Source organism: Callithrix jacchus, chromosome 6 (genome assembly GCF_049354715.1).
Source record: "Callithrix jacchus isolate 240 chromosome 6, calJac240_pri, whole genome shotgun sequence".
NCBI classification, from domain to species: domain Eukaryota; kingdom Metazoa; phylum Chordata; class Mammalia; order Primates; family Cebidae; genus Callithrix; species Callithrix jacchus.
In genome coordinates, this window is record NC_133507.1 from 95612702 (window position 1) to 95627952 (window position 15251).

At 39.8% G+C, this 15251-nt stretch overlaps 1 protein-coding gene across 5 annotated transcripts in view; it reads left to right on the forward strand.

The window, feature by feature from the left end:
- The window catches only part of MAP3K19 (mitogen-activated protein kinase kinase kinase 19), an 84802-nt gene that overhangs the window by 28537 nt on the left and 41014 nt on the right, over positions 1 to 15251 (forward strand). For all 5 annotated transcript variants that reach the window (XR_013518971.1, XM_035305055.3, XM_035305057.3 and 2 more), the window contains one exon: positions 11353 to 11446. Coding sequence is in view for 4 of the 5 variants with exons in the window: in XM_035305055.3 (XP_035160946.1) it covers positions 11353 to 11446 (94 nt within the window). In the remaining variant the exon portion in view is untranslated. The remainder of the gene's footprint in view (positions 1 to 11352; positions 11447 to 15251) is intronic.

The following is a 15251-nucleotide window of genomic DNA, read 5'->3' on the forward strand; positions in this document are numbered from 1 at the left end:
CAGATCACGATGTCAGGAATTTGAGACCAGCCTGACCAACATGGTGAAACCCTGTCTGTACTAAAAATACAAAAATTAGCCAGGCATGGTGGCAGGCACCTGTAATCCCAACCACTCGGGAGGCTGAGGCAGGAGAATCACTTGAACCAGGGAGTCAGAGGTTGCAGTGAGCTGAGACCACTCCATTGCACTCTAGCCTGGGTGACAGAGCAGAACTCCATCTCAAAAAAGAAAAAGAAAAATACCACTGTAAGATACAAATACAGGCAGTTACAAATATATGGAACAATAAAAGACCTCTACAGTGAAAATAATAAAATATTGCTGAAAATTTTAAGAAGACTTTAATAAATAGAATGATGTAACATGTTCGTGGATTGGAAAATTTAATTTTGTAAAGATGTCAATTCTGCCAAGTTAGTTTGTAAATTCAACACAGTCCCAATGAAAACCTAGCAGGTTTGTATGTGTGAGTGTAAATTAACAAGCTGATTCTAAATTTATATGGAAAGGCAAAAGGCCAAGAACAGTGAGGGCAAAATTGAAGAACAAAGTTGGAAGAGGTAGGCTACCAGATATCAAGTTTATTATAAAGCTAAATCAATTAAGGCAGTGTGACACTGACACAAATATAGATACATCCATTACCTGATTTATGACAAAGTTCATGCTGTAGTGCAATAGGGGAAAGAATTTTCAATACATGGTTCTGGGTTGAATGGATAGCCATATAGAAAACAATACATATGTTGACCCCTACCTCACATTGTACACAAAATCAATTCCACATTGATTGGAATCTAAAATGTGAAACATAACAGCTCACTACAGCCTAGCATTCCTGGGCCCTAACAATCCTCCTGCCTCAGCCTCCTGAATAGCTGGGACTGCAGGCACATGCCACCATTTCTGGCTAATTTTTTAAAATTTATTTTTGGTAGAGATGGGGTCTTGCTTTGTTGTCCAGGCTGTTCTTGAACTCCTGGCATCAAACAATGACCCTGCCTCATCCTCCCAAACTGCTGGAATTCTAGATGTGAGCCACTGTGCCTGACCACACTAATGCTTTTGAAAAAAATATAAGATAAAATCTTTGTGACCTTGGAGCTGGCAATGATTTTTACAACAAAACACACACACAAAATGCTTGCCATTAAAGAAAAGTTAATTAAATGAACTATATTAAATTAAGCATTTCTTTTTATCTAAAGACACCATTAATAATAAGCAACTCAAAAAGTGAGAAAAGATACTTAAAATGTATGTATCTGACAAATTCAGAAAAAATTTTTAAAACTCCCAGCAATTGGGAATAGATAGGCTAACAGAAAGTGGGCAAAAACTGGATCAGTCACTTAGCAAAAAAAGATGTCTAAATGGCCAACAAAATATAGTAAAAGATGCTCAGCTTTTAGTCATTGGTTAAATGTAATTTTAAACTACAATGTGATAACACTGCACATCCACAGAATGATTACAATTTTAAAAGTTGGAAAATATCAAGTGTTGACAAGTATGTAGAGCAACCAGAATTCTCCTACACTGCTGATAGGAGAATGAACTATTAGAATAACTTTAAAAAGCTGTTTTTTGGTGGCCGTTTAAGAGAAATATATGCATACTCTGTGAACCAGCAATTCTGCTCCTAAACAGAAATGCATACATATGTTTACCATAAGCTACATATTACAATTATCATAGCAGCACTATCATAATAGCCCCAAAATGAAAACTACCCAAGTGCCTATCAAGAATAGAAAGAATACATAAATTGTGGTATATTCACATAGTGTAAAACTACACATAAATGAGAATGAGAATGAATGATCTAAAATTACATGCAACAATACAAATGAATCTCACAAATACACGGTTCAGCAAAAGAAGCCAGACATAAAAAATTAAATCCTGTATGGCTCTATTTATATAAAGACCAAAGGAGGAATAACAAATCTAAGGTGTTAGAATTCAGAATAGCACTTGCATAAGAGTGTTCTTTGGGGATATTGGTAGTGTTCTTTTGTTTAATCTGGGTCCTGGATACACAATGTGTTTGGTTTATTAAAATTAATCTATACATAGGCCGGGTTCAGTGGCTCATGCCTGTAATCCCAGCACTTTGGGAGGCTAAGGCAGGTGGATCATGAAGTCAGGAGATCGACACCAACCTGGCTAACATGGTGAAACCCTGTCTCTACTAAAAATACAAAAAATTAGCTGGGCGTAGTGGCACATGCCTGTAGTCCTAGCTACTCAGGAGGCTGAGGCAGGAGAATCACTTTAACCTAGGAGGCGGAGGTTACAGTGAGCTGAGATCACACCATTGCACTCCAGCCTGGGTGACTCCATCTCAAAAAAAAAAATAATAATAATATATACACATATGGTAAGTGCCCTTTTCTGAATGTATGCTATACTAAAATCAAAAGTAATTGAAAAAGGGTGGAGTAGGGAATGTCTTCAAATATCTGACACACACAAAAGAAAAGAATACGGTTTCATCCAGGCATGGTTGTGCACACCTGTACCTGTAGTCCCAGCTACTCAGGAGGCTGAGATGGGAGGATCACTTGAGCCCAGAAGTTTGAAACCAGCCTGGACAAAATAGTCTTTTTTCTTTTCTTCTTTTTTGGAGACACTGTCTCACCCTGTCACCTAGGCTGGGGTGCAGTGGCCAGTAGCGTGATCACAGCTTACTGCAACCTCCGCCTCCTGGGCTCCAGCAATCCTCCCACCTCAGCCTCCTGAATAGCTGGGACTACAGGCATTCTCCACCACGCTGAGCTAATTTTTGTATTTTTTTGTAGAGATGAGGTTTCACCATGTCACCCAGTCTGATCTTGAACTCCTGGCCTGAGGTGATCTGCCCACCTCAGCCTCCCAAAGTGCTGGGATTACAGGTGTGAACCACTGGCCTAACTGAATATGGTTTTCAAATTAGGATTCTATACCCAAACTATCAATCAAACATTAGAGTTCACTAAATACATTTTTCAGACACAGAAACCTCAAACATCTTACTTCTGATACCTGTTAAGGAAGTTACTAAGTGCTCTATTAAATTGAGAAACTAAATAAATAAAGGAAGAAATAGGATCTATGACTCAGGGATCCGGAGAGAGGAGGGAATGATTGGTATAATGAAGAAGGCAGGTCCCAGGACTGCAGCTATGTAGCAAGTCTAGAAAACAAAGAGCTCAGATAATTGGGGGATGGGGGTAGGGGCAGGGAACAGGACAGAGGAGGGAAACAGAACAGATACATTGTCTGATAAATTTCACCAAGTGGAGAGACCACTGAGGTTGGGAAGATTTAGGCATTTAATAAAAAGACATAAGAAAGTAAATAAAATAAATCAACTAGAAATAAAAAAACCAAGGGATTAGGGGAAAGAGGGATGAATAGGCAGAGCAAAGGAGATTTTTAGGGCAGTGAAACTACTCTGTATGATTGTATGATTCTGTAATGATGGATATAGGTCATTATACATTTGTTCAAACTCATAGAATATATAACGCCAGGAGTGAAACTTAATGTTAACTATGGACAACTGTAACAAATTTATCACTCTGGAGGGGGACGTTAATAATGGGTGAGGCTGTGCATGTATGGGAGCAGAGAGTATATGGGAAATCACTATACTTTCTGCTTTTTTTTTTTTTTTTTTGAGTCTCACTCTGTCACCTAGGCTGGAACACATTGGCACGATCTCAGCTCCCTGCAACCTCCACTTCCTGGGTTCAAGTGATTCTCCTGCCTCAGCCTCCTGAGTAGCTGAAATTACAGGCATGTGCCACCATGTCTGGCTAATCTTTGTATTTTTAGTAGAGACTGGGTTTCACCATGTTGGCCAGGCTGGTCGCAAACCCTTGACCTCAGGTGATCTGCCCACCTTGGCCTCCCAAAGTGTTAGGATTACAGATGTGAGCCACTGCGCCCAGCCTATATATTCCTCTTAATTTTGCTGTAAACTTAAAACTTCCCTAAAAATAAAATCTGTTTAAACAAACAAGCAAGGGCTTGGGGTTTTGTTCAGGAAAAAAAACCAGTTATACAAGAAAGAAAGCATAATCATACTACAGTATAATTGTATAACTATATAGTACAATATCCTCATAATCATAATTAGCACATTGACTATTGATTTAACAACAAAGAAGGTAAATGTATTGGGAGGATGGGAGCAGGGCATAAGAACATTAAATTATTAACTACCACAATAAGTTAATAGATGATGCCTTACTTTGATGAATCAAGAGACAGCATGATAATTATGCAGAAATATGGAAGAAAATACCAAAAGAAACAGCTAAAAGTGTGGAAGTGGTTGCCTGTGAGGAAAAGGGCGACTTTTTTTCTTGGTGTAAGTCTTTCACCATTATTTGATTTTTTAAATGTGCAGTTTAATTTAGATAAAAATTAAGTGAAAATTAAAAATAAAGAAATGGTTAAATCAAGACTTCTCTGGGACATGGGGTGGGATGAGCTACCATAGAAACGTTCCTTTTAGAATCCTATTTGAATATTTTAACTTTGTGCATTTATAACTTTTCTAAGTAGTTTAGTCTGCTTCCTACCAAAGTAGGTTTAGTACCCCAGTTCCTAAACAAGGAAGTGATTTCTACCCCAAATCCACCCCTCCCATCCTACAGGGTCATTTGACTGTTTGCAGACATTTCTGGCATCATCCCTAGGGGAGAAGGCAACTGGAATCTAGTGGGTACCGGTCCGGGATGCTCCTAAACATCCTACCAGGCACAGGATAGCCCCCACAGCCAAGAATTATCTGGTCTTGAATGTCAACAGTGCTGAGACTGAGAAATTTGCTAGGTTTTGTGGTTGCATTGTGTTTGGTTACCAATATTATATAGTAATCAAATATAATAGAGACAAATCTTTAAGGTAAGTGTCAAGCATAAGATATTTCTTTTCCTGTAGTCCCAGCTACTCAGGAGGCTAAGGCAGGAGAATTGCCTGAACCCAGGAGGCGGAGGTTGTGGTGAGCCGAGATTGCCCCATTGTACTCCAGCCTGGGTAACAAGAGCGAAACTCCATCTCAAAAAAAAAAAAAAAGATATTTCTTTCCATTTTCAATATGAAATTTTGATTTCATATTTTCATTTCAAATATGAAAACATATTTGCTTTTCATTTTTATGGCTTATTTAAGCAATATTCTTTTTAAAAGGGCTAAATATATCACTTCATATTAAGACATTGAAATAAATGTTTAAAAATAATTTGGAGAAACGGGGTCTCACTATGCTGCTCAGGCTGGTCTCACACTCCTGGCCTCAGACAGGTGTGATGCTGTTGCTCCTGTAGTCCTAACTACTTGGGAGGCTGAGGCAAGAGGATCACTCAAGTCTGGGAGTTCAAAGTTACAGTGAGCTATGATCACACCACTGCACTCCAGCCAGGATGACAGAGGGAGAGTCTGTTTCTAAACAAACAAACAAACAACAACATCAAACTCCTGGCCTCAAGAGATTATCCCACCATGGCCTCCCTAAGTGCTGTGGTTACAGGTGTGAGTCACTGTGCCTGATCAGTACATTTTTTGAGGCAACTTTAAAACTTTTTGAAAACTTTCATAGGTGTTTTTTCTTATTGCAGCTGAAATAAAGTTAAAACTCCTTTTTGAGAGAGAAATAGACTTTTTCAGTATTGTACTTGACTTTTCTTCCCTAGTGGTTTAACTGGGGTTTAAATCCCTTTCACTTTTTCTTTAAATGAAAGCTTGGTTTTCTTTTTGGTTGTTTGAAATAGGTTTTTACAGTTTACAAATATAAGTAGCTGCCTTGCCTGTAGGACAGCTCCAGAGAGGCTCGTTACAGACTCACCAGTTGCCTTTTTTCATCTGAAGATTGCCTTTTTTCATCTGAAGAGAATCTTCTTTCAAAATTTTATCATAGGCTGGGTATGGTAGCTCATGCCTGTAATCTCAGCACTTGGGGAGGGTGAAGTGGGAAGATCCCTTGAGTCCAGGCATTCGAGACCCTCCTGAGCAACATAATAAGACTTTGTCTCTACAAAAAAAATTAAAAATTAGCTGGTTATGGTGGCGTGCACCTGTACTTTCAGTTACTTTCTGGTGGCTGAGGTAGGAGAATCACTTAAACCCAGGAGTTAGAGGCTACAGTGAACTATAATTGTGCCACTGCATTCCAGCCTTGGCGACAGAGCGAGACCCCATGTCTCTAAAAGATAAAAATTAAAAATTTAATCACGTCTAATTTCCATTGTGCCTTTACCTTCTGTATGTTTGGTGCACTGTTGTCTGCAGGTTAGAATGCGATGCTCTATTTCTTGTCCACCTATCAGCTCCTGCGGAGTTGTCAATGGCTTACAAAATCCATCTGTGTTTGGGATTTGCTGTTCTCATGTTTTCTCTCTTTTACTCACAACTAGGTGTCACTATTTCAATTCTCTTTGTGGCACCCAAGCACACCTTAAAGTCATTCATGGTTAGCATCCTAAAAGAAATTAGAAAATTCTGAGCTGTTTCTGTTTGAGTCTTCACTTCCATGATCACCTTAAAAGTAAATCTTATTCCCTACATTCTTTTGATTGTGATATTTACAGTTTTTCAGTTTATTCCAGGGCATAAATTTTTATCACGCACTTATAGGTATCACACATTTATGATTTTTTTTCCTTTTTCTATGCATTTTTATCAGGTACTTATAGGTATCACACATTTATTATTTTTTTCTTTTTCTGTGAAAAACTTATCAATTAGGTTTAAGTATCCTTTCTCTTTATTTTGCTTGTTAATTCCTTTTTTCCCTCATTCTTGTTGAAATTCATTGTTTCAAACTTTTCATGGTAACAAGATCACAGAGTGGTCACAAGCTCTGGACTCAGATTTCAGAGTCTGGATGTGAATTCTGGCTCTGCCACTGGCTAGCTGTGTGACCTTGTGTAAGCTACTTAACTTATCTAGGCCACAGGTATAAAATGAAGATAAAATAGATCTTAACTTTAGAGTTGTGAGGATTAAATTAGTTAACCCATTATGCCTAGCGTTCCATTATTGGAACACTGGGCTTGTGGGAGTTATTTATATTCTACTGCTTAAAGTCATCAACAAGGTCTGATTTTTTGCACAAAATAATTTTCAACTTAACCCATAAATGGGTTAATATGAATAATGCATATAGAACAGTGTCTGGCACAATATATATAAATGCTAGTTATTATGGATTTTGTAGGTGGGTATGACCACACTGCCATCTTCCAACTTTTCCTACAGAACCAACTGACAAATGAACTGAGCAGTTGAGATTGACCACAGCCCAGTAATCAACATGGAAACTTGATGTGAGAACCAGTTATATGCCTAACACTTCCAAATGAAGGCTGCTGTTTTCCCAAAGCTTAGCATAAAAACTTCATAGAATCACTGTAATTAGATGAAATGGTAGAAATGTGTTTTGAGGTCTGGTAGTGTGTTCTAGACTAAGGATCTAGTCTAGATATATAGATATCTAGACTAGATCTAGATATCTATAAAAACTATAGATATATAATACTACAAGAGTAAAATTCAGATGACCCATAAGCACCTAAAACTATCTCCAACTTTTCTATTAATCAAAGTATGCACATTCAAACAACAATAATAAGACCAATTCCATATATTACATTAAATATAATAGAATGAAAAGTCGGCCAGGCATGATGGTAGGTACCTGTAATTCCAGCACTTTAGGAGGCTGAGGCAGGTAGATCACTTGAGGTCAGGAGTTTAAGACCAGCCTGGCCAACATAGTGAAACCCCCTCTCCACTAAAAATAGGAAAAAAAAATTAGCCAGGCATGGGGGCAGGCACCTGTGATCCCAGCTACTTGGGAGGCTCAGGCAGGAGAACTGCTTGAACATGGAAGGTGGAGTTTGCAGTGAGCTGAGACTGCACCACAGCATTCCAGCCTAGGTGACAGAGCAAGACTCTGTCTCAAAAAAGAAAAAAATAAAATGAAAAGGGGCAGGGCATGATTCCACTTATAGTTTCAGCTACTCGGGAGACTGAGGTTGGAGGATCAACTGAACCCAGGAGTTCGAGGCTGCAGTAAGCCATGATAGCACCACTGCATTCCAGCCTGGGTGACAGAGTGAGACACTGCCAAAAAAAAACCCATAAAACAAAAAAAAAAGCAATACCTGTGAAAAGAAGGGAAAACAATAATATAAAGCAATGATGATAAGGGACAAGATATGATGTAGCACAGTCATTCACTGCTGCTAGATTATAAATAGAGATAAGCTTTACTTTTAAGGCAATGTGTGTACAAAAAACCACTTTTTCATAGTCTTTGGATCAATAATTCCATCTCTAAGGATCTACTCTAAAGAAATAATGTAAAATTAGGGTATTAGTTGCAAATATGTAATAGCACTATGTATAATAATGAAGAATCTAAAACCTACTAAACCTCATGGGACTTACATTGTAAGACTAATGGGGCTTATTAAAGTACTATTGGCCAGGTGCGGTGGCTCACACCTATAATTCCAGCACTTTGGGAGGCCAAGGTGGGTGAATCACAAAGTCAGGAGTTTGAGACCAGCCTGGCCAGCACGATTAAAAGCTCGTCTCTACTAAAAATACAAAAATTAGCTGGGTGTGGTGGAGCATGCCTATAGTCCCAGCTACTTGGGAGGTGGAGGTTACAGTGAGCTGAGATTGCACCACTGCACTCCAGCCTGGGCGACAGAGCAAGACTCCATCTCAAAACAAAAAAAAGTGCTATTATGACCCTCTGATATTTGTTGAAGGAAATACATTTTAAATTCCACTAAAATGATGCTTACTTAGTAGATTGCTTATGAATTTGTGTTTAAGTGGAAAAGCCAGATAAAAAAATTATATGATGCAACTATATTTTTAAATACTAAGGAGAAAGACAAATAAAATATGATTTCTATGTTAATGGTGTTTGCTTTTTGGTTGTCAGTTTATATTTTAAAATGTTGCTTTTCAAAAATATGTTTTCATATTTGCATATGTTCTAAGAAGAGTAAATCCCCCTTTGTGATTTTCTAGGAAGGAGGAGGAATTTGCCAGATAATGGTAGAAGTTTTGAAATACAGAGAAGGATAAGCAGTGAAATTGACAACAGCCTGGAGCTAAGTGAACTCATCTGCCATTGACAACCAGGATAGTCTGAAATTGGGCACCCAACTTTTACCAGGAGAAGATAGAAAATGTTTTAGAAAATATTAACAAGGGTAGGAGGGAATAGGGAGGAAGGGGGTTGGTTAATGGGTACAAAAAAAATAGCTAGAAAGAATGAACAACAAACCAAAAGAGAGAACAAAAAGAAAAAAAAGAAAAGAAAGAATGAATGAGACCTAGAATTTGATAGCACAACAGGGTGACTATAGTCAGTAGTATTTAATTGTACCTTTAAAAATAACTAAAAGAGTTTAATTGAATCATTTGTAACAAAAAGGATAAATGCTTGATGTAAGGAATACCCCATTTACCTTGATGTATTTTTACACATTGCATGCCTATTTCAAAATGTTTCCTGTAACCCATAAATATATATACCTATGTACCCATAAAAGTTAAAAATTAAAAAACAATTTTTAAGTATGAACTGCTGAATAAAAGTATAACAACTAAGTTATTATGATCGAATACCTAAAATATTTTTAATGATTGTATAAATGGAGGGTTTTACTTGTTATTTTTTTTTTAATTTTTGAGACACGGTATCACTCAGTTGCCCAGGCTGGAGTGCAATGGCACAATCACGGCTCACTGCAGCCTCAACCTCCTATGGCTCAAATGATCCTTGCACCTCAGCCACCTGAGTAGCTGGGACTACAAGGCACATGCCACCATGCCCGGCTAATTTTTGTATTTTTTTGTAGAGATGGGGTTTCACCATGTTGTCCAGGCTGGCCTCAAGCAATCCACCCATCTCGGCTTCCCAAAATGCTGGGATTACATGTGTGACCCACCAGGCCTAGCCAAGTTTTACTTTTATTTCCTTTTTATTTGTTTCATTTTTTATTTTCTTTCTTTCTCTTTCTTCCTTTCTTGCCTTTCCTCTTTTTCTCTCTTTCTTTCTTTTGACAGAGTGTCACTCTGTCACCCAGGCTGGAATGCAGTGGCATGATACTAGGTCACCATAGCCTCGACCTCCCAGGTTTAAGCCATCGTTTTGCCTCAGCCCTCCAAGTAGCTGAGACAACAGGTGTGTGCCATCATGCCCCACTAATTTTTTATTTTTAGTAGAGACAGGGTTTCTCCATGTTGCTCAGGCTGGTCTCGAACTCCTGAGTTCAAGTGATCCACCTGCCTCAGCCTCCCAAAGTGCTGGGATTACAGGAGTTAGCCACTGTGCCTGGCCGATTTGTATTATTTGCTATGACAATTAAAATGAACAAAGAGAGAAAAGCAAGAAACTTCCAAGTTCTCTCCAGAATTAATAAATGAACTATCAGAGAATTTTTGTGACTTGTCAATTCTCTGACATTTCAGATGGCAGGCTTATGCATTTAGGGCAAAGACTTCTTATCCAACAGTCCCCTTAAATAGGTCATCCACCTAGATCATAGAAGCCAGACAGCTAGTTGTAACATTAGGGTTGTGATGGGATGTATTAACTACTACTTGGGTCTTTCATGGTTCTCGAAATTTAAAAGCCTAAAATCACCAGCCATAACGTCTAATGAAGGAACCTATCGAAAACAATGAATTATACTAAGAAAACATTTCTTCTTTAAAATGTTTGGAGTACTTTTTGTAAATCAAGTTGGTTTTCAACTATAATGATTTTTTTCTAGAGAGTAAAAAGGAAGTTTAAGAGGTTGTTCACCATGATTTAGATGAGATAGCCGTCATAGGGAAGACTTTAATCAGCTTTGCTGCCTCCTTTCAGTCTAGGGTTATATCTGCAGCTTCCACAAGGGGCAGGGATTTCCATTCTCACCATTTGTAAATGATGCCCCAGGGAGGCATTATGGAAAATATCACGTTCCTTTAGGGTTGTTCACTGTGACTGTGGCCGAAGGATTCTTTCCAGTCACCCACCCAGATGGAATTTGTGGCAGCTTAGCAGCCTGGGTGCTGAGATGATAAAGTATAAAATACTGAATTTCTATGTGTCGATGTGATTTCAGCTTTGCTCTTCATTTTTGATTATGCAATTAATCACATCCACGACTGTCTGAGCCTAGTGCTCCAGGGGCAGATACTTTCCTATTATTTTAGTCCTAAATACTTGATCCAATTTAAAAGGAATCCATGGTATGAATTTTAGCCCAGAAAAATCAACATTCACTCTGCCAACAAACTGGAACATCAAATAACTGAGTTTTGAATTTTATGATATTGCAGAAGTTTGACCAAGATGGTGACTGCAGTCATTCTACACTGGTTAGCGAAGAAGACTCCAGTGGTGGTAGACAGGACTGGCAACCCAGGACAGAAGGTATCGGGCTTCACTTCCTCATGTGTTTACAAGATAACATTATCATACAGGCGTCTCTCCAATTTCAGAAGTGCTCATTGTAGAAGTTTGAACAACAGACACTGGGGCCTATCAGAGGGTAGAGGGTGGGAGGAGGGAGAGGATCAGGAAAAATAACTAATGGGTACTAGGCTTAATACCTGGGTGACTAAATAATCTGTACAACAAACCCCATGACATACATTTACCTATGGAACAAACCTACATTTACACCCCTAAGCTTAATTCCTGCAAGAAAAGTTAAAAAAAAAAAAAAGGTTTGAAAACACAGAAAAAGCCCAAAGGAGAAGAAAAACCACTCATAATACTACCTTTTGGTCTATATCTGAATCAGTGGGTCTAGGCAATTTGCCCCTCCAGAATAGGCAATGCTCTCTGGCTCTTTTAATCCACCTCACTCCAGCTCAGCCAAGCCATTCTCTGTCCCTTCCTCATTGTCTGATAACGCCCGTTCCCCATTTCCTTCCTCTCAGAATCTTCCAGCAGCTCCTGTGATGGGTTCCCTGCCCGTTCCCCATTTCCTTCCTCTCAGAATCTTCCAGCAGCTCCTGTGATGGGTTCCCTTCCAGAGCCACACATGAATCCATCAGCTGCTGTCCCTTAGGGGAAGGTGGGGGAGTGAACAAGGCATGAAAACCACCCCCCCCCCCCCAGTCTCGGTCTTTTATTTACAAAGTCATAAGTCTGGAATCTTCCAGAACACTACCCATTTTAAACATTAGTTATCCTGTCCCACCCTAAGTGCCCTTGCACTTAACAGACCACAAGGTATTTGCAGATTCTCGCCTCAGAACACAGTTGCCACGGCTATGCCATTTGCACGTCTATTCATTCATAACCCTCTTAAAGTAAACGTTTATTTGAACCGCTGCAATTTGTCCTGGGCAATTTTCTGGCTTCCATTTCTAACATTCCTGGGAAGCTGCTCTCTTCTATGCGCATTTCTCAGCCCTTCACAGCTCCCCGCAGGCTGCAGTTCTCCGCAGCAGCGTCTCCTCCCGGCGCTGGTGTGATGCTGCCCTCTCCTGGGCAGCCGCCTGCCTTTCTCACGCCCACTGGGAATCTTCCCTCCCCAGTCTGAGGGCAGAAAGTAATTTAGTAACCGTTAAAATTATGAACACCACTTTGGGAGGCCGAGGCGGTGGATCACGAAGTCAAGTGATCGAGACCATCCTGTCCAACATGGTGAAACCATGTCTCTACTAAAAATACAAAAATTTGCTTGGTGTGGTGGTGCGCACCTGTAGTCCCTGCTACTTGGGAGGCTGAGGCAGGAGAATCGCTTGAACCGGGAGGCAGAGGTTGCAGTGGGCCGAGATTGTACCACTGCACTCCAGCCTGGCAGCAGAGTAAGACTCCATATCAAAACAAAAACAAAATACCAAAAAATTATGAACACCATTGCCGGGTGTGGTGACTCACGTCTGTAATCCCAGCACTCTGGGAGGCCAAGGCGGCCGGATCACCTGAGGTTGGGAGTTGGAGAACAGCCTGACCAACATGGAGAAACCCCATCTGTGCTAAAAATAAAAAAATTAGCTGGGGGTGGTGGTGCGCGCCTGTAATCCCAGCTACTTGGAAGGCTGAGGAGGATAATCGCTGGAACCCAGGAGGCGGAGGTTGCAGTGAGCCAAGACACGCCATTGCACTCCAGCCTGGGCAACCAGAGTGAAACTTCATCTAAAAAAAAAAAAATTATAAACAGCATTAAGCCTGAAAGAGCTAAGGAAAGAAACCCTGAAACCCTTCAGAACGGTCCTTGCAGTCCGCCTTTGACTTTCATAGACTTCAAAGGCAAGCTCTCAGAATACTAATGGTGTCCCAAGCGCCTTCCAGGTTAAATATTTCATTTATTCTGCTCAATCTGGAGATAACTCAGCATTTAAGATGTGAGTCATTCTTTTAAACTTGATTTGCAATATTTTCAGTTTTTTATTTTTTCTGACAGAGTTTCACTCTGGTCGCCCAGGCTGGAGTGCAATGGCGTGTTCTCAGCTCACCGAAACCTCCGCCTCCCGAAATCAAGCAAGTCTCCTGCCTCAGCCTCCTGAATAGCTGGGACTGCAGGTGCCCGCCACCACACACGGCTAATTTTTTTGTATTTTTAGTAGAGAGGGGTTTCAACACGTTGGCCGGGCTGGCCTCTTAACTCCTGACCTCAGGTGATCTGCCTGCCTCGGCCTCCCAAACTGCTGGGATTACAGGTATGAGCCACTGTGCTCAGTCTATTTTCAGTTTTCATATGGGAGCCATAACACTTATGAGGCATCTCCACTAAGTTCTTTCAGTTTTAAGCTTTAAATAACTCGAGTTACAAATTTGAAAGAAGAAATTCTCTTCCTAATAAAATTTCATCTCACAGTTGATAGAGATTTCAGTTGAGCTAGCTACTCTTTCCAGTCACAAATTCTGAAATAAAAGTGCTGTGAATATTATTATGCATTATATTCATTTTAAATACTGGTTTAAATATCTTTAAATGAGCCAGGCGCTGTGGCTTGCTCCTGTCCCAGCACTTTGGGAGGCCGAGGCGGGCAGATCACCTGAGGTCAGGAGTTCAAGACCAGCCTGACCAACACGGTAAAACCCTGTCTCTACTAAAAATACAAAATTAGCCGGGCATGGTGGCACACACCTGTCATCCCGGCTACATGAAGAATCGCTTGAACCCGGGAGGTAGAGGTTGCAGTGAGTCGAGATCACACCACTGCACTCCAGCCTGGGTGACAGAGTGAGACTGTGTCTCAAAACACAAACAAATAAACAAAAAAACCCCACTATTTTCCCAGAACATAACAGACATGAATCTTTTTTTTCTAAATTTATGTTGATATTTTGAAACATCTGACATAATTATGTATATACAAGACCTTTACAATCTACCCCTCCTTGGTTATATTAAGAGATTGCCATTTGTCTCAAAAGCAAACTGCTGCAATTTGAAACACAAATTTCTGTAAGATTCGGAATGATCTTTCATAATTATCCTAATTATCAAACATGTCAGGATTACTACTTTTTCCCATACTCACATAAAGAAATATATTTGTTTAAAATTAACAGACACAAATTTTACAGACTAGAAGTTGAGCCTATAAATTCACATTTTTCATGAGTGAACAAGAGAACCTATTCCCTAAAATTAATGGGCTTAAAAAATTTTACTACAAAGAAAATTTTTTACTATAGTTTACATTCATTGTGATTTGTAGTTGCAGGTATACAAGAACCTAGTCTTGGTTGGGTTTAAAAGAAAGGGAATTTTGAAAGGTATTAGGAAGTTTGTATACCATTGAACAACCAGAGGAGAGGAACTTTCTTAGTCTACTCACGCTGTCAAAACAAAATACCATAGACTGAGGGGTCTTAAATAGCAGCCATTTATTTTCTCACAGTTCTTAATGGGAAGTCCAAGATCAAGGTTCTAGCAGGGATGGGTTTCTGATAAGGCTGTCCTCCTGGTGGCAGATGGCTGCTCTGTTCCCATGTGGACTTTCCTCTGTGCACACACAGGCAGAGCACTCTTCTTAGAAGGACACAAACCCAACTGGATTAGGGCCCTACCCTTAACACCTTCAAAAGAAACCTTCATTTCTTCCTTAGCGGTCCCATCTCCAAATAAGCCACACATGGGGGTTAGGGATTCAACATATGCATTTGTGGCAGGGGACACAGACATTCAAAACATCCAGTCCAAAACAGGAAGGCTCCAGGTTGGACGGTCAGGAAGAATTCCCATAACTACATCTCAAAACTGGCTGCTACT